The following is a 14,737-nucleotide window of genomic DNA, read 5'->3' on the forward strand; positions in this document are numbered from 1 at the left end:
AGCATGTTACCATAGTGACATGTAAACTGTCAAACCTTGACTTTGCAAATATAAATAGTGGCAAGCGGTGTTTTAGAAAATAATAACGACACTTGTTGTGTGTTTTGAATACTAAAGCCTGGTTGACCCAGAGTGAGAGGGACTGTTACGGAGGGAACTGAAGTAAGTGACTGTCACAGTTCATGTAGCTAACGTCAGTCTTTTCCCATGAAACGGAAAGTTAACGTAAATGTTAGCTAACGTTAGCACCATGCTACAGTGAACTATTGAGGGCGGTTCCATATATATATATATATATATATATATATATAACTATTGAGGGCGGTTCCATATATATATATATATATATATATATATATATATATATATATATATATATATATATATATATGGAACCGCCCTCAATAGTTCACTGTAGCATGGTATATATAAATATATACAGTGGGGGAAATAAGTATTTGACCCCTTGCTGATTTTGCAGGTTTGCCCACTTACAAAGAATGCAAAAATCTACAATTTTAATCATATGTACATTCTAACAGTGAAAGACAGAATCCCAAAGAAAATTCCAGAAAATCACATCATATGAATTTATTAAAATTGATAACCATCTGATGAGGAAAAACAAGTATTTGACCCCCTGGACGAACAGCAAGTATTCTGGCTCCTACAAGCCAGTTAGTCTTTCTTTAAGACACAGCCCCAATCCGAACCAATTATCTACATCAAATACACCTGCCTCACCTCGTTACCTGTATAAAAGACACCTGTCAACACCCAAACAACCAGCATCCAACATCTCCACCATGGGCAAGACCAAAGAGCTTTCTACGGACATCAGGGACAAGATTGTTGATCTGCACAAGGCTGGGATGGGCTACAAGAGAATCGGAAAGCAACTTGGAGAGAAAAGATCAACTGTCGGTGCAGTTATCAGGAAATGGAAGAAGCACCACACCACCGCCAATCTCCCTCGGTCTGGGCCTCCACACAAGATCTTGCCTCGTGGGGTGTCCCTGATCATGCGAACGGTGAGGAATCATCCCAAAACCACAAGGGGGAACTGATGAATCAACTGAAGGCAGCTGGGACCACAGTTACAAAAGAAACGGTTGGTAACACACTACGCCGTCATGGATTGAAATCCTGCAGCGAACGCAAGGTCCCCCTGCTCAAGAAGAAACATGTACAGACCCGCATGAAGTTCGCCATTCACCACCTGGACGACTCAGAAGAGGCCTGGAAGAAGGTGATGTGGTCAGATGAGACCAAAATAGAACTTTTTGGCCTCCACTCAACTCGTCGTGTTTGGAGGGCAAAGAACACCGAGTACAACCCAAAGAACACCATCCCCACCGTCAAGCATGGTGGTGGCAACATCATGCTTTGGGGTGCTTTTTTCAGCCAAGGGGACGGGACAACTCCATCGTATTGAGGGGAGGATGGACGGGGCCGTGTATTGTGGAATTCTGGACCGACATCTCCTTCCCTCAGTGAGAGAGCTGAAGATGGGTCGAGGATGGGTGTTTCAGCACGACAACGACCCTAAGCACACGCCAAAGCAACAAAAGAGTGGCAGAAGAAGAAGCACATCAAGGTTCTGGAGTGGCCTAGCCAGTCTCCAGACCTGAATCCGATTGAAGATCTTTGGAGGGAGCTTAAAATTCGAGTTGCCAGGCGACAACCTCGGAACCTGAATGATTTGGAGGCTGTCTGCAGGGAGGAGGGCCAACATCCCTGCCGAAATGTGCACAAACCTTGTCACCAACTATAAAAACCGTTTGACATCTGTGCTGGCCAATAATGGCTTTTCTACAAAATATTAACATGCTGTTTGTCCAGGGGGTCAAATACTTGTTTTTCCTCATCAGATGGTTATCAATTTTAATAAATTCATATGATGTGATTTTCTGGAATTTTCTTTGGGATTCTGTCTTTCACTGTTAGAATGTACATATGATTAAAATTGTAGATTTTTGCATTCTTTGTAAGTGGGCAAACCTGCAAAATCAGCAAGGGGTCAAATACTTATTTCCCCCACTGTATATATATATATATATATAACACCATTGTAAATATATCTTAGTTTGGTTTTACCTTGCTTATCGATGAAAGTACATGCTTTGTGTTACAGTTTTTTTCGATTGCTAAACGACAGTGGACACAACTGGAGTCACATACATGTGCAAAACTCAAGCCACAGTCTTCACTACAAACCTGAACTGAACAGTTCACATCACAGTTCACATCACCTGCACAACTCATTCACAGCAACACAACTCTTCACACACTCTCAGAACAGGCTCAGAGCAGTCAAACACTCAGCACAGTCCTCACTGAGACACACACACACACACACTGTCACTCAGAACACACTGAGAGTAAAAACACTAGCGTCAAACACCAATACAGAAATAACAAACTTTCTCAGCTTTACAGTTTGAACAATTTGAGTGACTTGACACTACTCGATAGTTTATTTAAGGAAAAGATATAGATTGTATAATATACCAATTTTTACGTAAGGTAAACAAGAAGGAATGAAAATCAGCAGTTTTCTTCATTATAGTATTTTGTCTCTGGTAATTTATGGAATTACTGGGGGAAAAAAACTAAAGGTACGTAGCTAACAGTAACAAAGAATAGTGTGACTAATCCTGCCTCTCTCAAGCATCATGTGGAAAGTTTTCTTCATCACATTGGATGTCTGCATCATCTCTAAATACTAATGAATGTGGTGTTTCTATTGCTTTCACCTCCATTACTTTCTGAAAAATAGTTTTTTTATAGCTGTGTATATAACTTCAGACATCTTACCTGGACACATTGGTATCTTTGCTCTCTTACCTGTTTCTCTCAAACGGTACAGTGTATACATGTCTCATTCTTATTTGGTGTGTGTATACAAAAAAAGGTTTTCTGAGCTTTCTCTGTATAAATACCAGATGTTCACTAACTAGTCTAAAACAAGACCCCTGCTTAGGCTTTCAGCTAAAATTGCAATCAGCAGTGTTTGATAGGCACCAGACTGAAATCGATTCTGTTTTGAATGTGTGGTTAACAGTTCTGACAGCAGTGTGTTAGCATTTGAACAAAGTGCTGTAGATCCACAGTGTTGTGCACGTTGAGGTTGAAGTCATGGGATAAGTGTGTAGAGTTTTGAAAACTGTGTTCAAGCAATGAAAAACGAACTAGAGTTTGGTCCACATGAACTGCTGCTGTGTAGACTCTAGTTAGAGTTTTGCACATGCAACTCCAGTTGTGCCCACTGTCGTTTAGCAATAAAAAAAACTGTAACAGTTAACGTTACCTTGCTATTCATTAACCGTACCTGTCCGTGTGAAACTCACACAGTCCCAGACAGGATGTCTTTATCCAGGATTCAGAGTGTGCGAGTGGCAGCTGTGCTGGAGGACTGTTCCGACCAGTTGGACATCCTGGGACATACCCTGACAGTGCAGATCACCAGGGAGCGAGGCACTGCAGTGGCACAGGTGACTTACTGTGTTTACAGTCCAGACGCACATCTGTCAAACAGCTGGCAGCTGCTTTGATCTGATGATGATGTGAATGTTTTCATGCTAGCTTATTCTCCATTTTATGATCTTACTGAACAACTGTATTTACAAAATAATGTATGACTGCAACTGTGTGTGTGTGTGTGTGTGTGTGTGTGTGTGTGTGAGTGTTTAGGAGAAAGCCAGACTGGCCAAGCTGAGAAGAGACTGGTGAGTGACTAGTGTACAGACAAATAAACAGAAAAGACATTATGTTGCTTAAACATTTTTTTGGGGACTAAGTTTGTCTCTTTGAATCTGTCCCTGCAGTCAGTCCATCTCGCGGCAGGTTTCCAAGCTGCATTTGGAGCTGGAGGAGAAGCAGAGTCTCAGCTCTCTGCTGCAGGTGGTGGAGGACGAGGAGCAGAAGAAGAAGGCTAATAACACGAGAAGGTTCATCAGTGCATTATTTGGAAACAATACTCGTAATACTAATCTTAAACATTACAAGAATGCATAACTGTAAAAGGTAATTTTGTAGACACAATGTAGTGTGATTTCTTTTAAAAAGAAAATGACTGCTAGAAAGAAAGGCTGGAAGAAGGGGGGAAAAAAAAAGATAGGAGGAATTTTGTGTTGTATTAGTAATGTGTGAGTGTCTCTCCACCCAGAGAAGAGAAGATTAAGCTGGAGAAAAGAAAAGAAACTCTACAGAGACAGAAAGAGGAGATCAAACAGAAAACGGAGAAACTGACGGTGAGAAAGTTAGAGCAGATCCACAAACCAAATCTGTCCTCATGAATGGCTGTTAGGGGGGGAGTGAGAATCTGTTAATCTGGGTGCATAATCCAAGGTGTCCAATCCCCCCCCAGGAAATACGCTGGCTGGCCAAAGACCTGAAGCATCAGCTGAATGAGCAGTCATCCCAGATTGCCAACAAGAACAAGCTTATGGAGAAAAACATGGAGCTGCAGCTGCAGCAGACACAAAGGGAGACCAGCGAGACCGAGAAGCTGCTGCAGGACAAGCTGGAGGTGGGTCCAACAGTCCGTCCATGCCAGTCCTGTCCTGGTTAGTCCCACATACCTACCAGGGCTGAACGATTAATTATTTTCAAATCAGTTACGGCGATTTGAAAGAATGCGATCAGCTAATCGTGAAGACCACAATTAATCGAATGTGCAACATTTAGTTGGTGTAACATTTGGTTTAACATTTTTTATTCCTCTTTTTATTATTATATGAACTGTTCTTCTGAAGATACATTCTGGAATAATGATACATATCACAGATTGTTTACAGAAATGTCCTATTATCAGTGGATTTTTCATTTATTTTTTATAACTTTATTTAACATGATCGTAGAAGGTGCAATATGTAAATGCTGCTATTAAAATGAGGCATATCAGAAATTTTAGTTCAAATGAAAGTACAGATTTTTTTTTATTAGAATAGTTTTTTATTATTATAACTTTAGCTTTAGTGATAAATGTTGTGTGTTTGACTGTTCAATGTTCCATGCTTATTAAAAGGAAAACCCTTATTGCTGGCAGTTCATATCTATGTTCTCATTCTTGCATAAGAATGTAGAGCATTCAGCTAACCTTTTTTTTTTTTTTTCGCAAATCAAATTGTAATCGCAATATCTGGCCAAAAAAAAAATCTAAATTAAATTTTTGCCCGAAATCGTTCAGCCCTACTACCTACCAATCCCACAGAAGGAGATGATCCACTGTCAGAGTACAGACCTGACCTCCTCCGTCTGTTTCTCTCTTCCCTTTTTTGTCCAAAATCGGAGGACTCGTAGCTCTCTTAGCATGGTCTAAAATGAGCCGATGAGCATTGTTCTTAGATTTTTCTCAGACTTCCTGTATGTGTTATAAATCTGCACTTAGTCTTTTGTTATCTCCTTCCCCCTCAGCTGCTGCAGAACAAGCTGATGGAGGAGAGGAGAGTTCATGAGGAGTCGGAGAAATTCCTGCAAAATCGACATAAGGTTGGTACAGCAACACCACTATAAACAACAGACTAATGTTATTACAATTATTATGTAATTGTTGCTTTTTGGAGTCTCTTTTTGCTGCCATTAGTTAACGATTGTAATTGGCTCCCAGTGGACTTCTTTAGCAAGTTTAGTCGTTAAGATATTTGAGTGTTATTTTTTTTTATTATCTACTCTAGACACACAGTTTTAGACACAGGTATGGTGATAATAATGGTCCAAAATGATGTGAAATTGTATATTTTCTTTTATTTAAAAACCTAACCTGTGTGGGTGGTGATGACGAAGGGGGGTGTATGTTCATGTTGCGAATTGTATGTTCTGTATGTTGTTTATAAAATAAAAAATTGTTAATCACAATGCTATTGTTGTTTCAGGAGTTGCAGCAGCAGCTGCAGCAGTGGCAGCTACACACCACCCAGATGTTGCAGGAGAAGGAGCAGCAGCTCAACAGTGTGCGCTGCAAAAGAACTGTGAATTTGGACCGACTGATGGAGATGAAGAGGAGGGTGAGCAGCTCCTAGTGCTCAACATGACACGGCGAAGAGCTGCCGATGCTGAGCGGGACAGTAAACATTAACGAGATGCTGAATTGTGTTCAGTTCAGGGAGATGGAGCAGGTGGTGATGGAGGACAGGGAGGAGCAGGAGAAACTGTGTCAACAGCAGGCACTGGCCACATCTGCTACCAAGGTAACAACATCCAGTCACAACTCAGATCCATCCTATCAGATCAATCGACCAGGGGCTGTGGTACAGAAACGTCTTAGCTTGCAGATCCTACACAAGGGCCTAACTTTTGGTTCAACATTGAAATTTTGAACATCACACACTTCATTTTCTGCATTCTGGTGAATGTTTCTGCAACAATGTATGCCTTTTCTGCATCACTTTATGGTGCTAATGTCTTTAATTATGTAAATTACGCCTGTGGGTCAGGACCTAATTTATTAAAAAAAAGCCATTACAGATGAATAGTTCCTAAATCAATGTTTCTATCCTAACCAAAGATAGGAAAAGTGTACTACACAAGCATCCTAACTTCCCAAAGTCCTAAATAAATGCTCATAACCGCTAAGCTCTTAAGTTCCTGGCTTTCACGACCAACTGCTGGAGGTCACAAACAACGGCCAGCTACGTGACACAGGCCACTAAAACGATGAGGACTGGCAGGTTAGATCGGCCGTCCTATACACAGAGAAGGCAATGCCAGGCACTGGCAGGCAGACACACAGCCGAAAACCTGGCAGGTGGATGCGGTGGAGACATGCTTTCCTCGCCCCGGGCAGCTGCAGACTTGTACATGTACCGGTTGTGCGGACGTGCAAGCTGAAAGTATGCCCCAGCTTGGGCCCTTTTTTTTTTTTTTTTTTTTTTTTTAAAGTCTAAATGGCTGGGACCCATCCCAGATCTGGGACTCCTGCTTATTGGTTAATGGTTAATGATTGGTTAGTCTCGCATTGCCAGACCTTCCTCCACAGCGCTGCAGAGGAGGATCTGGCTTGTCCACACAGCATTCCTGGGTAGGAGAAAAACGTGCTCTCATTTATTGGCATTTCTTTAAACCAATCACAATCGCCAAAAAGAGCAACAGTGCCTCTACAAAATAGCCTCGGGAAGGAACTTGTTTTGGTGGAACATGTGCACCATTGGCGATTTTAGACTCTTTTTAGGGGGGCTCAAGCCTCTCGGGCCCCCTAAAAATGATTTAAAAAGACTTTGATGTACTGTATGTTTCAGTATGTTTAACGAGTAAAACGACAAAGTTGTTGAGCATCAGCTGCTAGGTAACAGACATAAAAGTTGATAACCATTGTTGGATTGAGTATTTATGATTTCCTGACCTTAGATAAGATAGCATAAAATAAGATCACTAAAGTTAGTTAGGATTTGCTTCTTTAATATCAAATTGGGAAATATCCTATCTTGACTCTCCCTATCTTAACAAAAGAAAGAAAGAAAGGCCGTATTAGAGAAGGTTTCTCTAATACGGCCCCTGATCCCTAATTGTGACCCTGGTCTGTGACCTTTGACCCTGCAGCTGCAGGCCTGGTGGAGAGGCTGCATGGTCCGCCGGGGCCTCGGCAGTTTTAAAAAGGAGGAAGTCAAGAAAGGAAAGAAGAAGAAGGAAGGAAAGAAGAAAAAGAAGAAATGAGTTTTCTCATTGAAATGATGTAAGCAATACAAAAACAATAAACAGTCATCTCTGTATCTTCTTTGCATTTTCTTTATTATTGTAAAAAACAGCATGTTTTTGTCATTTCAAACATACAGTATACAACAAAATCAAACAACAAAATCAAATTCTTAACTTAAACTTAAACTTAAATATTTTAGAAGAACAAGAAAAGTAGTACACTGTGTGAAGGTAACCTGGAGCATATTGGAATCATATCACATAAATATATCAGAAGACACAATTGTAGCACCTTGATTCAAAGTCCTCTTATTCCATATTTTATGTACAGTATAAATATGAAAACTCAAAATGACTTCCAGCAATGAACACTACTAAGTAGTCTACTGATAAGGACCATAGGCCATACATTTTAACATAAGTCAACGCCTTTATCATGACATGATAAATATTTTAAATACTGTTCGTCTATGCAGTCACATAATACACAATTCAAACAAAAAATAAATCCTGAAGCCAGTTGTCTTCCCTAAAAGAGTATATCTGTCAGAATATCCGACATCAATTACAGAAAGATCAGATGATCAGAGGGAGGTGAATCACCAAAACGTCACATCCACGTAAAAATTTCCAACTGCTCCCAACTTTATGTCCCCACATCTGACAGAGGAGCAGAAGAGCCCGCATTGCAAAACAGGAAAGCCCTTGACTGAAGAGGATAAAGTTTGGGGAGCTGACGTCTGTTTGTGCGTGCTGACACTCTTACAACACTTGAAGAGAAGAACTGTGATGAACTATGGTTAATATTTTTAAATCAGTAGCCACAAATGTCAGGGCCAAGACCAGATCCATAACCCTAACCCATAACAGTAGTGTCAGTCAAAATGTACACACAACAGCTGAAACAATCGGTTGATTAATCCATCAGTCCATCAAGCAGTAACTGATTAATCATTTAGGTAATTTTTTAAACAAAAATGCCAATCATTCTTTGATTCTTTGATTATTTAATATGATATTAGAGTGAATGTTCTTGGGTTTCGGACAGATGATCACACAAAAGTTGTTTGAATATGTCAACTTGGGCTCTGGGAAATAGTGATTAACGTTTTTTATTAAGTCAATATATTGAGATTCTAAGTCGATATTTTAAAGTTTTTCATCACTTTGAGATTCTTAGTCAATATTCTGAGTTACTAAGTCAATATTTTGAGTATTCTGACATGTTATTGACAATTTAACAATTAATCAATTACAGATGTATTGCTAATTTAAATAATTGTTAAATGGGCCCTTAATTAATGCTAAAGGAGTAGAAGAGGCAGACATTATGTCTGTAGCTAACAATGGCCAAACTCATAACAAGTCGGAATCAAAGACTGAGACAAATCCCAAATGTAAAAAAAAAAAAAAGTGGTGTGGATTCTAAGAATGTTTGATCTCATACTTAGAGCTTAAATTATGATCCTCCCAAAGATGACATTGTTGCTAGAGTGTGTAGTGTGTGTGTGTGTGTCCGCTCCGTGTGGCCAAAGCTTCACACCTGCAGTACTTCCGTTACAGTGGAGTGGGTCTGCTCGGCGTGCATGTAGTTGTTGTCTCCGATGATGACACAGTTGAGACGGGAGCTGTGGATGTTGATGCTCCGAGGCTGGTCGGATGGAAGGGGAGGACCGGGGGGAGGAAGAGGAGGAGGGGGGGGAGCACAGGTCTGTGCTGCCCCCTGCTGTCCACGGCTGCAGCTGCACCTCGCCTGATCTGTTCCATATCAACAAAAGAGACGTTTTCACTTCTCATGAATAGGGCAGTGTTTTCCCTAGCTTTGTGGAAGAGTTAGGTGCGTGTCTCTTTGTGAGTTTTTGCATCTCTTTACAGCCGTGTTGTGTCACTTTTTTGTCATTTTCGATGGTGACATCATATCAGTTTCCAGCAAAACAATTAGTTTTGAGAAATGTCTCATGATATATTGTCTCTAGAAATTGATTATTCAACTTTTGTTTTTTTTGTTAAAGAAGGAAAAGAAAATCGCAATACTCAATACTATCGAATCGCAATTAGAGATGCACCGATAGACCCGATGGTGACCGGAACTGGCCGGTTTTCCCGTGCTCGGCCATGACCGGCGACCGGCAGGTCAGTCTGACATATGCCGATTTCATGCCGGTCAACGCTACAATTAACTGACAACAGAAGTTATACGAGTTACAGTTCTTAAGGACACACACACGGACGCTACAGCACGCTCTCTTTTTCCTTTCTCTCAACTTCTCCGCCGTGTGTGGCGCGTACCCGCTCGCGGTGTGAAGCGTGTGTCGGCGCTATTCTCCCACATGTAGGGAACCTGGTGAATTAACCTGCAACATGTCAGCTGTTTGGACATTCTTCAGCATGTGGTCAGAAGATAACAAGTTTGCAATATGAAACACCTGCAAGGAAAAAGTAGGGCGTGGAGGGACGACACCAAAAACCCAAATCACATTTTTTTAGTTGGATATTGGATGTGAAAAGAAGGAAATGGTTCTAACATTGCACTTTAGATGTGTGTGAATTTCCCACAGCAGGAGTAATTTATATAGTTCTATTTTATAGTGATCCATTATCTGTTCAAAAATGTATTCTGTGCAAAATGTTCTATTAAAGAAAAGAAATATTTGCGTGTTCTGTAAAGTGGTTAGAAAAAATGAAATCGGAATGGGCTGAAATCATTATCGGCTGGCCTAATTCAATGAAAATCGGAATTGGCCTAGAAAGTTGTAATCGGTGAATCTCTAATCGCAATACTTCTAGAATCACAATACAAATCGAATCGGCACCCATGTATCGTGAAATAATCAAATTTGGGACAAAAGCATATTGTCCCAGCCCTACAAAGTACACTATCAATTGCAGCTAAAAGTGCTTTCAATTCCTAGAGATTGCCATGAAATAGGTTTGGCTGTTACCCACCATGCCTTTGGCGCTCAGATTCCTGCATTAGAGGCTGACTTTCAGCCACCGCAGATTGGTAGGTTTCGTTTCCGATGACGCAGTCAATCAAGGTGGAGTTGCTGATGTTCACAATCAAAATGGTTGATGGTGGATTCTGAAGTGCCACTGTTGTTGAGTGGGCGAGGGAGACAAAGGGGAAAAAGGAAGAGAATATTAGAATGGGAAGTTGTCGTTCCAGAGTGATGTAACAGCAGAAATGCGTCACAATCGCAAAGTTCCTCAACATTTTGCTGACAGCCTCAATGAAAAGCTACATGAAATGATGGTATGTTTCAAGAATTCAAAGGTTGATTTGTCACATAGACCAGCAATATAGTGAAATACAGTGTGGCCTTCAAGGCTAGTGTGAAAAATGAGAATAAGAAAAAATAAATGTCCCTTAAATTGGAAGAAAACAGACCAAAAAAGGATCAAACCAAGAGATTTAAGGAGTGTATAAAGATCCTGAACATTTTATTGTTAAAACAGAAAACAGACATAAACAGTTGGACTTACATTGTGTTGTTCTATCCCCTGTAGGTTGATGACGTTGAGCTGTTAAGACAGTGAACAAGGTAAAGTTACATTTCTTACTCACGACACATTTTCTTTTGGCACACATGTTGCTGGCTTACATAGTCTCGCTTTGCCAGACCTTCCTCCACAGCGCTGGGGAGGAGGGTCTGGCTAGTCCACACAGCATTACAGGATGGGAGAAAAACATGCTCTGGTGTATTGGCATTTCTTTAAACCAATCACAATCATCCTGGACGACGCTAAGTGCCGTACGTCACCTCTGCAAAATAGCCTCGGGAAGGAACTTGTTTTGGTGGAACATGTGTACATTCAAAAGTAGTTTTAGTCGTGCAACAGAAAAGTCAGATTGGACAGATAGTCTAGCTAGCTGTCTGGATTTACCCTGCAGAGATCTGAGGAGCAGTTAACCATAGTCCTCACAAATCCACCGGAGGTTAGAACGCCAACACGAAGAAAGAGGAAGGGGACGGACATCTGGCCAAAAAAGAGTGAAATCCGGCAGAATTTCCGGCTTCAATGGAGCAATCCCAGAAGTGGAACACCGTGGATATAGACTAGCCTTACTACGCAATATGACGATACAGCAGTAAAGATAAAATTATAAAAAAGTATTTGTCTTGTTTTTGAGAAACAAAGGCTCTATAACAGTCACATCTAAAGATACAGTCTAGACCATGACCTGACATGAAAGCAAGATAAGATGAATAAGATTGATATTATAAAAAAATATTTTTACCTGGGCAGCATGTGACCTTTTCACACAGCAGAGTATCTAAGGGGCAGCAGAACATCTGGCAGGCTGTTCTGCAGCTCTTCTGCACCACCTGGACCAGTCTCTGCATGTTGGAGGCTTTAAAAGTCATCACCTAAAGGATAAAAGCAGACAGAAATCCCCCTAGCTTCAAAATCTCCCACATAACACTTCATGGTCTGAGTGGAGTTTTTGTAAAAACAGCAGCTCACACCGCTAGAGCACCTGGTGCTCAGCTGGGTTTTTCTAGGTCATGTATACTTTCTCTTGCTGGGGGCTGGGGACTTTTCTCCTGTCACTGGAACTAAAAGTTTTATCACAAAAACATATTAAGTTTAGTATTTGTTTTATCCATCTTGGAAAAATGATGCGTGTATGTGTTGTCTAATACAGGCTATACTAGCAAGATGTCCGGGAGCCTTGATGCATGTAAGGTATGATGGCAGTCATTTTTCTCACAACTTTATTTGCATATTTTCCACAAACATGTGACACAAACAATTGTAGTCAACAGTCAGGCATCATACTTTTAGAAGTCATTTTCCTTTCAATGAACATTACAATCTTACAGATGACATAACATAAGTAAACTTAAGAAGAAATAGTACTTGTAATACAAATAAAATAATACATAACAAAAATGAATAAATAAATACAAAAAGATTGAAATGAAAGGTATGCTATATCACATTTACTTAAAAAAAGAAAAGAAAAAGATTGTAGTAGCCTATACCAGCTGTATAAATACTGCTCTTATTATTAATAATTTGGATATTCCGAAATTTAAAAATGTAGCTTTATGGATATGGTGGTTGTTTTGCGTATTTGGTTACTTTGGTTCACTTTAAAAACGTCAAACGCACCGACCTATACTGTCTATGTCTGAACGACGCTGAAGTTTTTTTAAAAGTTACTTAGTGTTGCTTTAAGGGGAAATTTAAAGGCAACTTAAAGCTGAAGTTGGCTTCCGATTCAGCAGGGAAACATAAGTTGCATAGCTGAGTGACTGTTGAACCTCTTACTGTATTGAAGGCGTGTTAGTCATTAAGGTAAATGATGTATTATGTCTAAAACACACGTTTAGATTTGTCAAAGCTGTATTCTAGTTGTGAAAATGCAATAAAGTGGGATTTCACTGTTCTTTTTCATATGTAGACCACATTGTCTAGATCCAAAACCACTACACCTAGACTTGTCAAATCTGGACCAAGTTATCCCAGAGAGGCTAGAGATTCTTAAAAACGCACTTTCAGATTTGTGAAAGCTTTATTCTATTTGTGAAAATGCAATGAAAGGGAGATTTCACTGTTCTTTTTCATAGACCACATTGGACCAGGTCCAGATCTTGTCCACCTAATAGCCCAGGTAGCCTACAAATGGGGAAAACATGAAACAGGTGTCAGTTGGGAAAATATAAAAGAAAAATCTTACCTGATTGAACGGCGCTCTTTCTTTCACTTTTGAATTGCTCTTACTGAAGGGACTCGGAGCTAGGGGGTCAGAGTCGTCCATCATTCGTGCGGCGGGATCGTTATAATGTTAAAAGCTGCTAACAACGACTATATAGCAGGCACAATAATGGTCCAGGAAAGCCCCGGTGCATGGGGTTTTCCGTATCATCAGGCCGACCTCCTTCGAAGTCCCATCAGTCCTTTAGACCGCGTTGGAGTCTGTAGACTACGTCACTTACTATGCGTGTTTTGGACCTCCAAACGCTTCCCTGCACGAGACTGAGTTTTTGTGTAGTCTCTCAGACGCTCCTCCGCTAAAGGACTTTCAGTGTTTGCCAGTGACTGACACAACAGTAATACTGTAACTACTATTTAATATGACATTATGTGATATATTACTTCAGACAATTATTTTCTCAAGTTTGGACACATCGGCTATTTTCCCATTTCTCGCTGGTGTTTCTTCACTAGCTTTGTTCTGATGCCTTCACTGCACCTCGTATATTCCAAATTCCAAGTAGGCCTACCCTACGTTATACTGCACAGTATGTTAGGATTAATAAAACTAATGGATGTAAGCGAAACTAGATCAGTAACTTAGGATACATGCTGTTTGGACATACAAGGCTTTCACCCAAGAAAAATAAAATTTCTAGTTAGGGCTGCACAATTAATCGCAATTTTATCAAAATATCCTAATCGCAGGGGGGCGCAATATTTGTTAAAGGAAAAATGTGTCAAACCATTCTAAAATAAAGTTTTGTGGTGCTGCAGAGACATCCCGGCCTACAAATCCTCTCCTACAGACTAAAGAATGTTTGGTACAGATCCTTGATACAAAATACAAAAATGATTATTCCCTCCAATATCGTGAATCATATCGCAATATCAGTCAAAATAATCGCAATTAGATATTTTCCTCATATGGTGCAGCCCTAATTCTAGTTTCTTGCTTTCACCCAGGAAACAGGTGACCGTGTCTCGGAAGTAGGCTACTACTGGAGGGACCGATGTTTACGTTTAATTTTTTTCATCATGTAAGTACTTTTTATTTTATAATATATTTATAATTTTTTTGCATGCATTTAAAAAAAATTAGAATACTTTCTATACTTTTTTATTATTATTTTATTATATATCAGTCCTTCAAGAAAAATGCAGATTTCTTTTGTGATTGTTGTGGGCACAAATCCTTGATTATGCTCCACGTTTTCTTAAAAAATGCGATGGAATATGCGGGATATTTATGCAATTTTATGCAATTTTATGCAATGAAATTGCGGGAACTTGCAAAAACTGCGGTTTGATGAAAAAGAGAAAAAAAAGTGATTCGATGACGTAATTACGTCACTTCATAACGTTCCCATGGCAACAAAATGGCTGCTCTTGTGTGAAG

General features: G+C 40.1%; 3 protein-coding genes across 4 annotated transcripts in view; 2 read left to right on the top strand and 1 right to left on the bottom strand.

Moving 5' to 3' along the window:
- drc9 (dynein regulatory complex subunit 9) lies at positions 1–12,308 on the top strand. Of its 2 annotated transcripts, XR_003692825.1 has the most exons (12): positions 1–162; positions 3,355–3,494; positions 3,694–3,728; positions 3,828–3,950; positions 4,169–4,253; positions 4,370–4,531; positions 5,419–5,493; positions 5,877–6,008; positions 6,102–6,191; positions 7,540–7,672; positions 11,143–11,177; positions 12,284–12,308. XR_003692825.1 is itself a non-coding variant. In XM_028581273.1 (10 exons), exons 2-10 carry the CDS (start codon positions 3,366–3,368, stop codon positions 7,651–7,653), a joined length of 945 nt encoding a protein of 314 aa, XP_028437074.1. In that variant the 5' UTR covers positions 1–162; positions 3,355–3,365; the 3' UTR covers positions 7,654–7,709. The 2 variants fall into 2 exon arrangements, 1 of the variants encoding a protein (XP_028437074.1); XM_028581273.1 differs by lacking the exons at positions 11,143–11,177; positions 12,284–12,308 and having other exon boundaries at positions 7,540–7,709.
- si:dkey-29h14.10 (uncharacterized) lies at positions 7,866–13,901 on the bottom strand. The gene is made up of 5 exons (XM_028581274.1): positions 13,322–13,901; positions 11,876–12,005; positions 11,119–11,157; positions 10,582–10,728; positions 7,866–9,393 (listed from the first exon to the last, which is right to left on the bottom strand). Exons 1-5 carry the CDS (start codon positions 13,403–13,405, stop codon positions 9,173–9,175), a joined length of 621 nt encoding a protein of 206 aa, XP_028437075.1. The 5' UTR covers positions 13,406–13,901; the 3' UTR covers positions 7,866–9,172.
- Positions 13,574–14,737, top strand: part of rnf144b (ring finger protein 144B) — a 22,824-nt gene continuing 21,660 nt past the window's right edge. Inside the window, exons 1-2 of the mRNA XM_028581272.1 lie at positions 13,574–13,679; positions 14,305–14,378. The gene's annotated coding sequence lies outside the window, so the exon portion shown is untranslated. The remainder of the gene's footprint in view (positions 13,680–14,304; positions 14,379–14,737) is intronic.

Source organism: Perca flavescens, chromosome 6 (genome assembly GCF_004354835.1).
Source record: "Perca flavescens isolate YP-PL-M2 chromosome 6, PFLA_1.0, whole genome shotgun sequence".
Lineage (NCBI taxonomy): Eukaryota > Metazoa > Chordata > Actinopteri > Perciformes > Percidae > Perca > Perca flavescens.

Coding starts and splice junctions, on each gene's coding strand:
- drc9 (XM_028581273.1), top strand. CDS start 3,366: ATGTCTTTATCCAGGATTCAGAGTGTGCGAGTGGCAGCTGTGCTGGAG. Junction 3,729..3,827: donor GCCAAGCTGAGAAGAGACTG/GTGAGTGACTAG, acceptor CTGTCCCTGCAG/TCAGTCCATCTCGCGGCAGG. Junction 4,254..4,369: donor AGAAAACGGAGAAACTGACG/GTGAGAAAGTTA, acceptor ATCCCCCCCCAG/GAAATACGCTGGCTGGCCAA.
- si:dkey-29h14.10 (XM_028581274.1), bottom strand. CDS start 13,405: ATGATGGACGACTCTGACCCCCTAGCTCCGAGTCCCTTCAGTAAGAGC. Junction 11,158..11,875: donor AAAGGTCACATGCTGCCCAG/GTAAAAATATTT, acceptor CTGTCTTAACAG/CTCAACGTCATCAACCTACA. Junction 9,394..10,581: donor ATCTGAGCGCCAAAGGCATG/GTGGGTAACAGC, acceptor GATATGGAACAG/ATCAGGCGAGGTGCAGCTGC.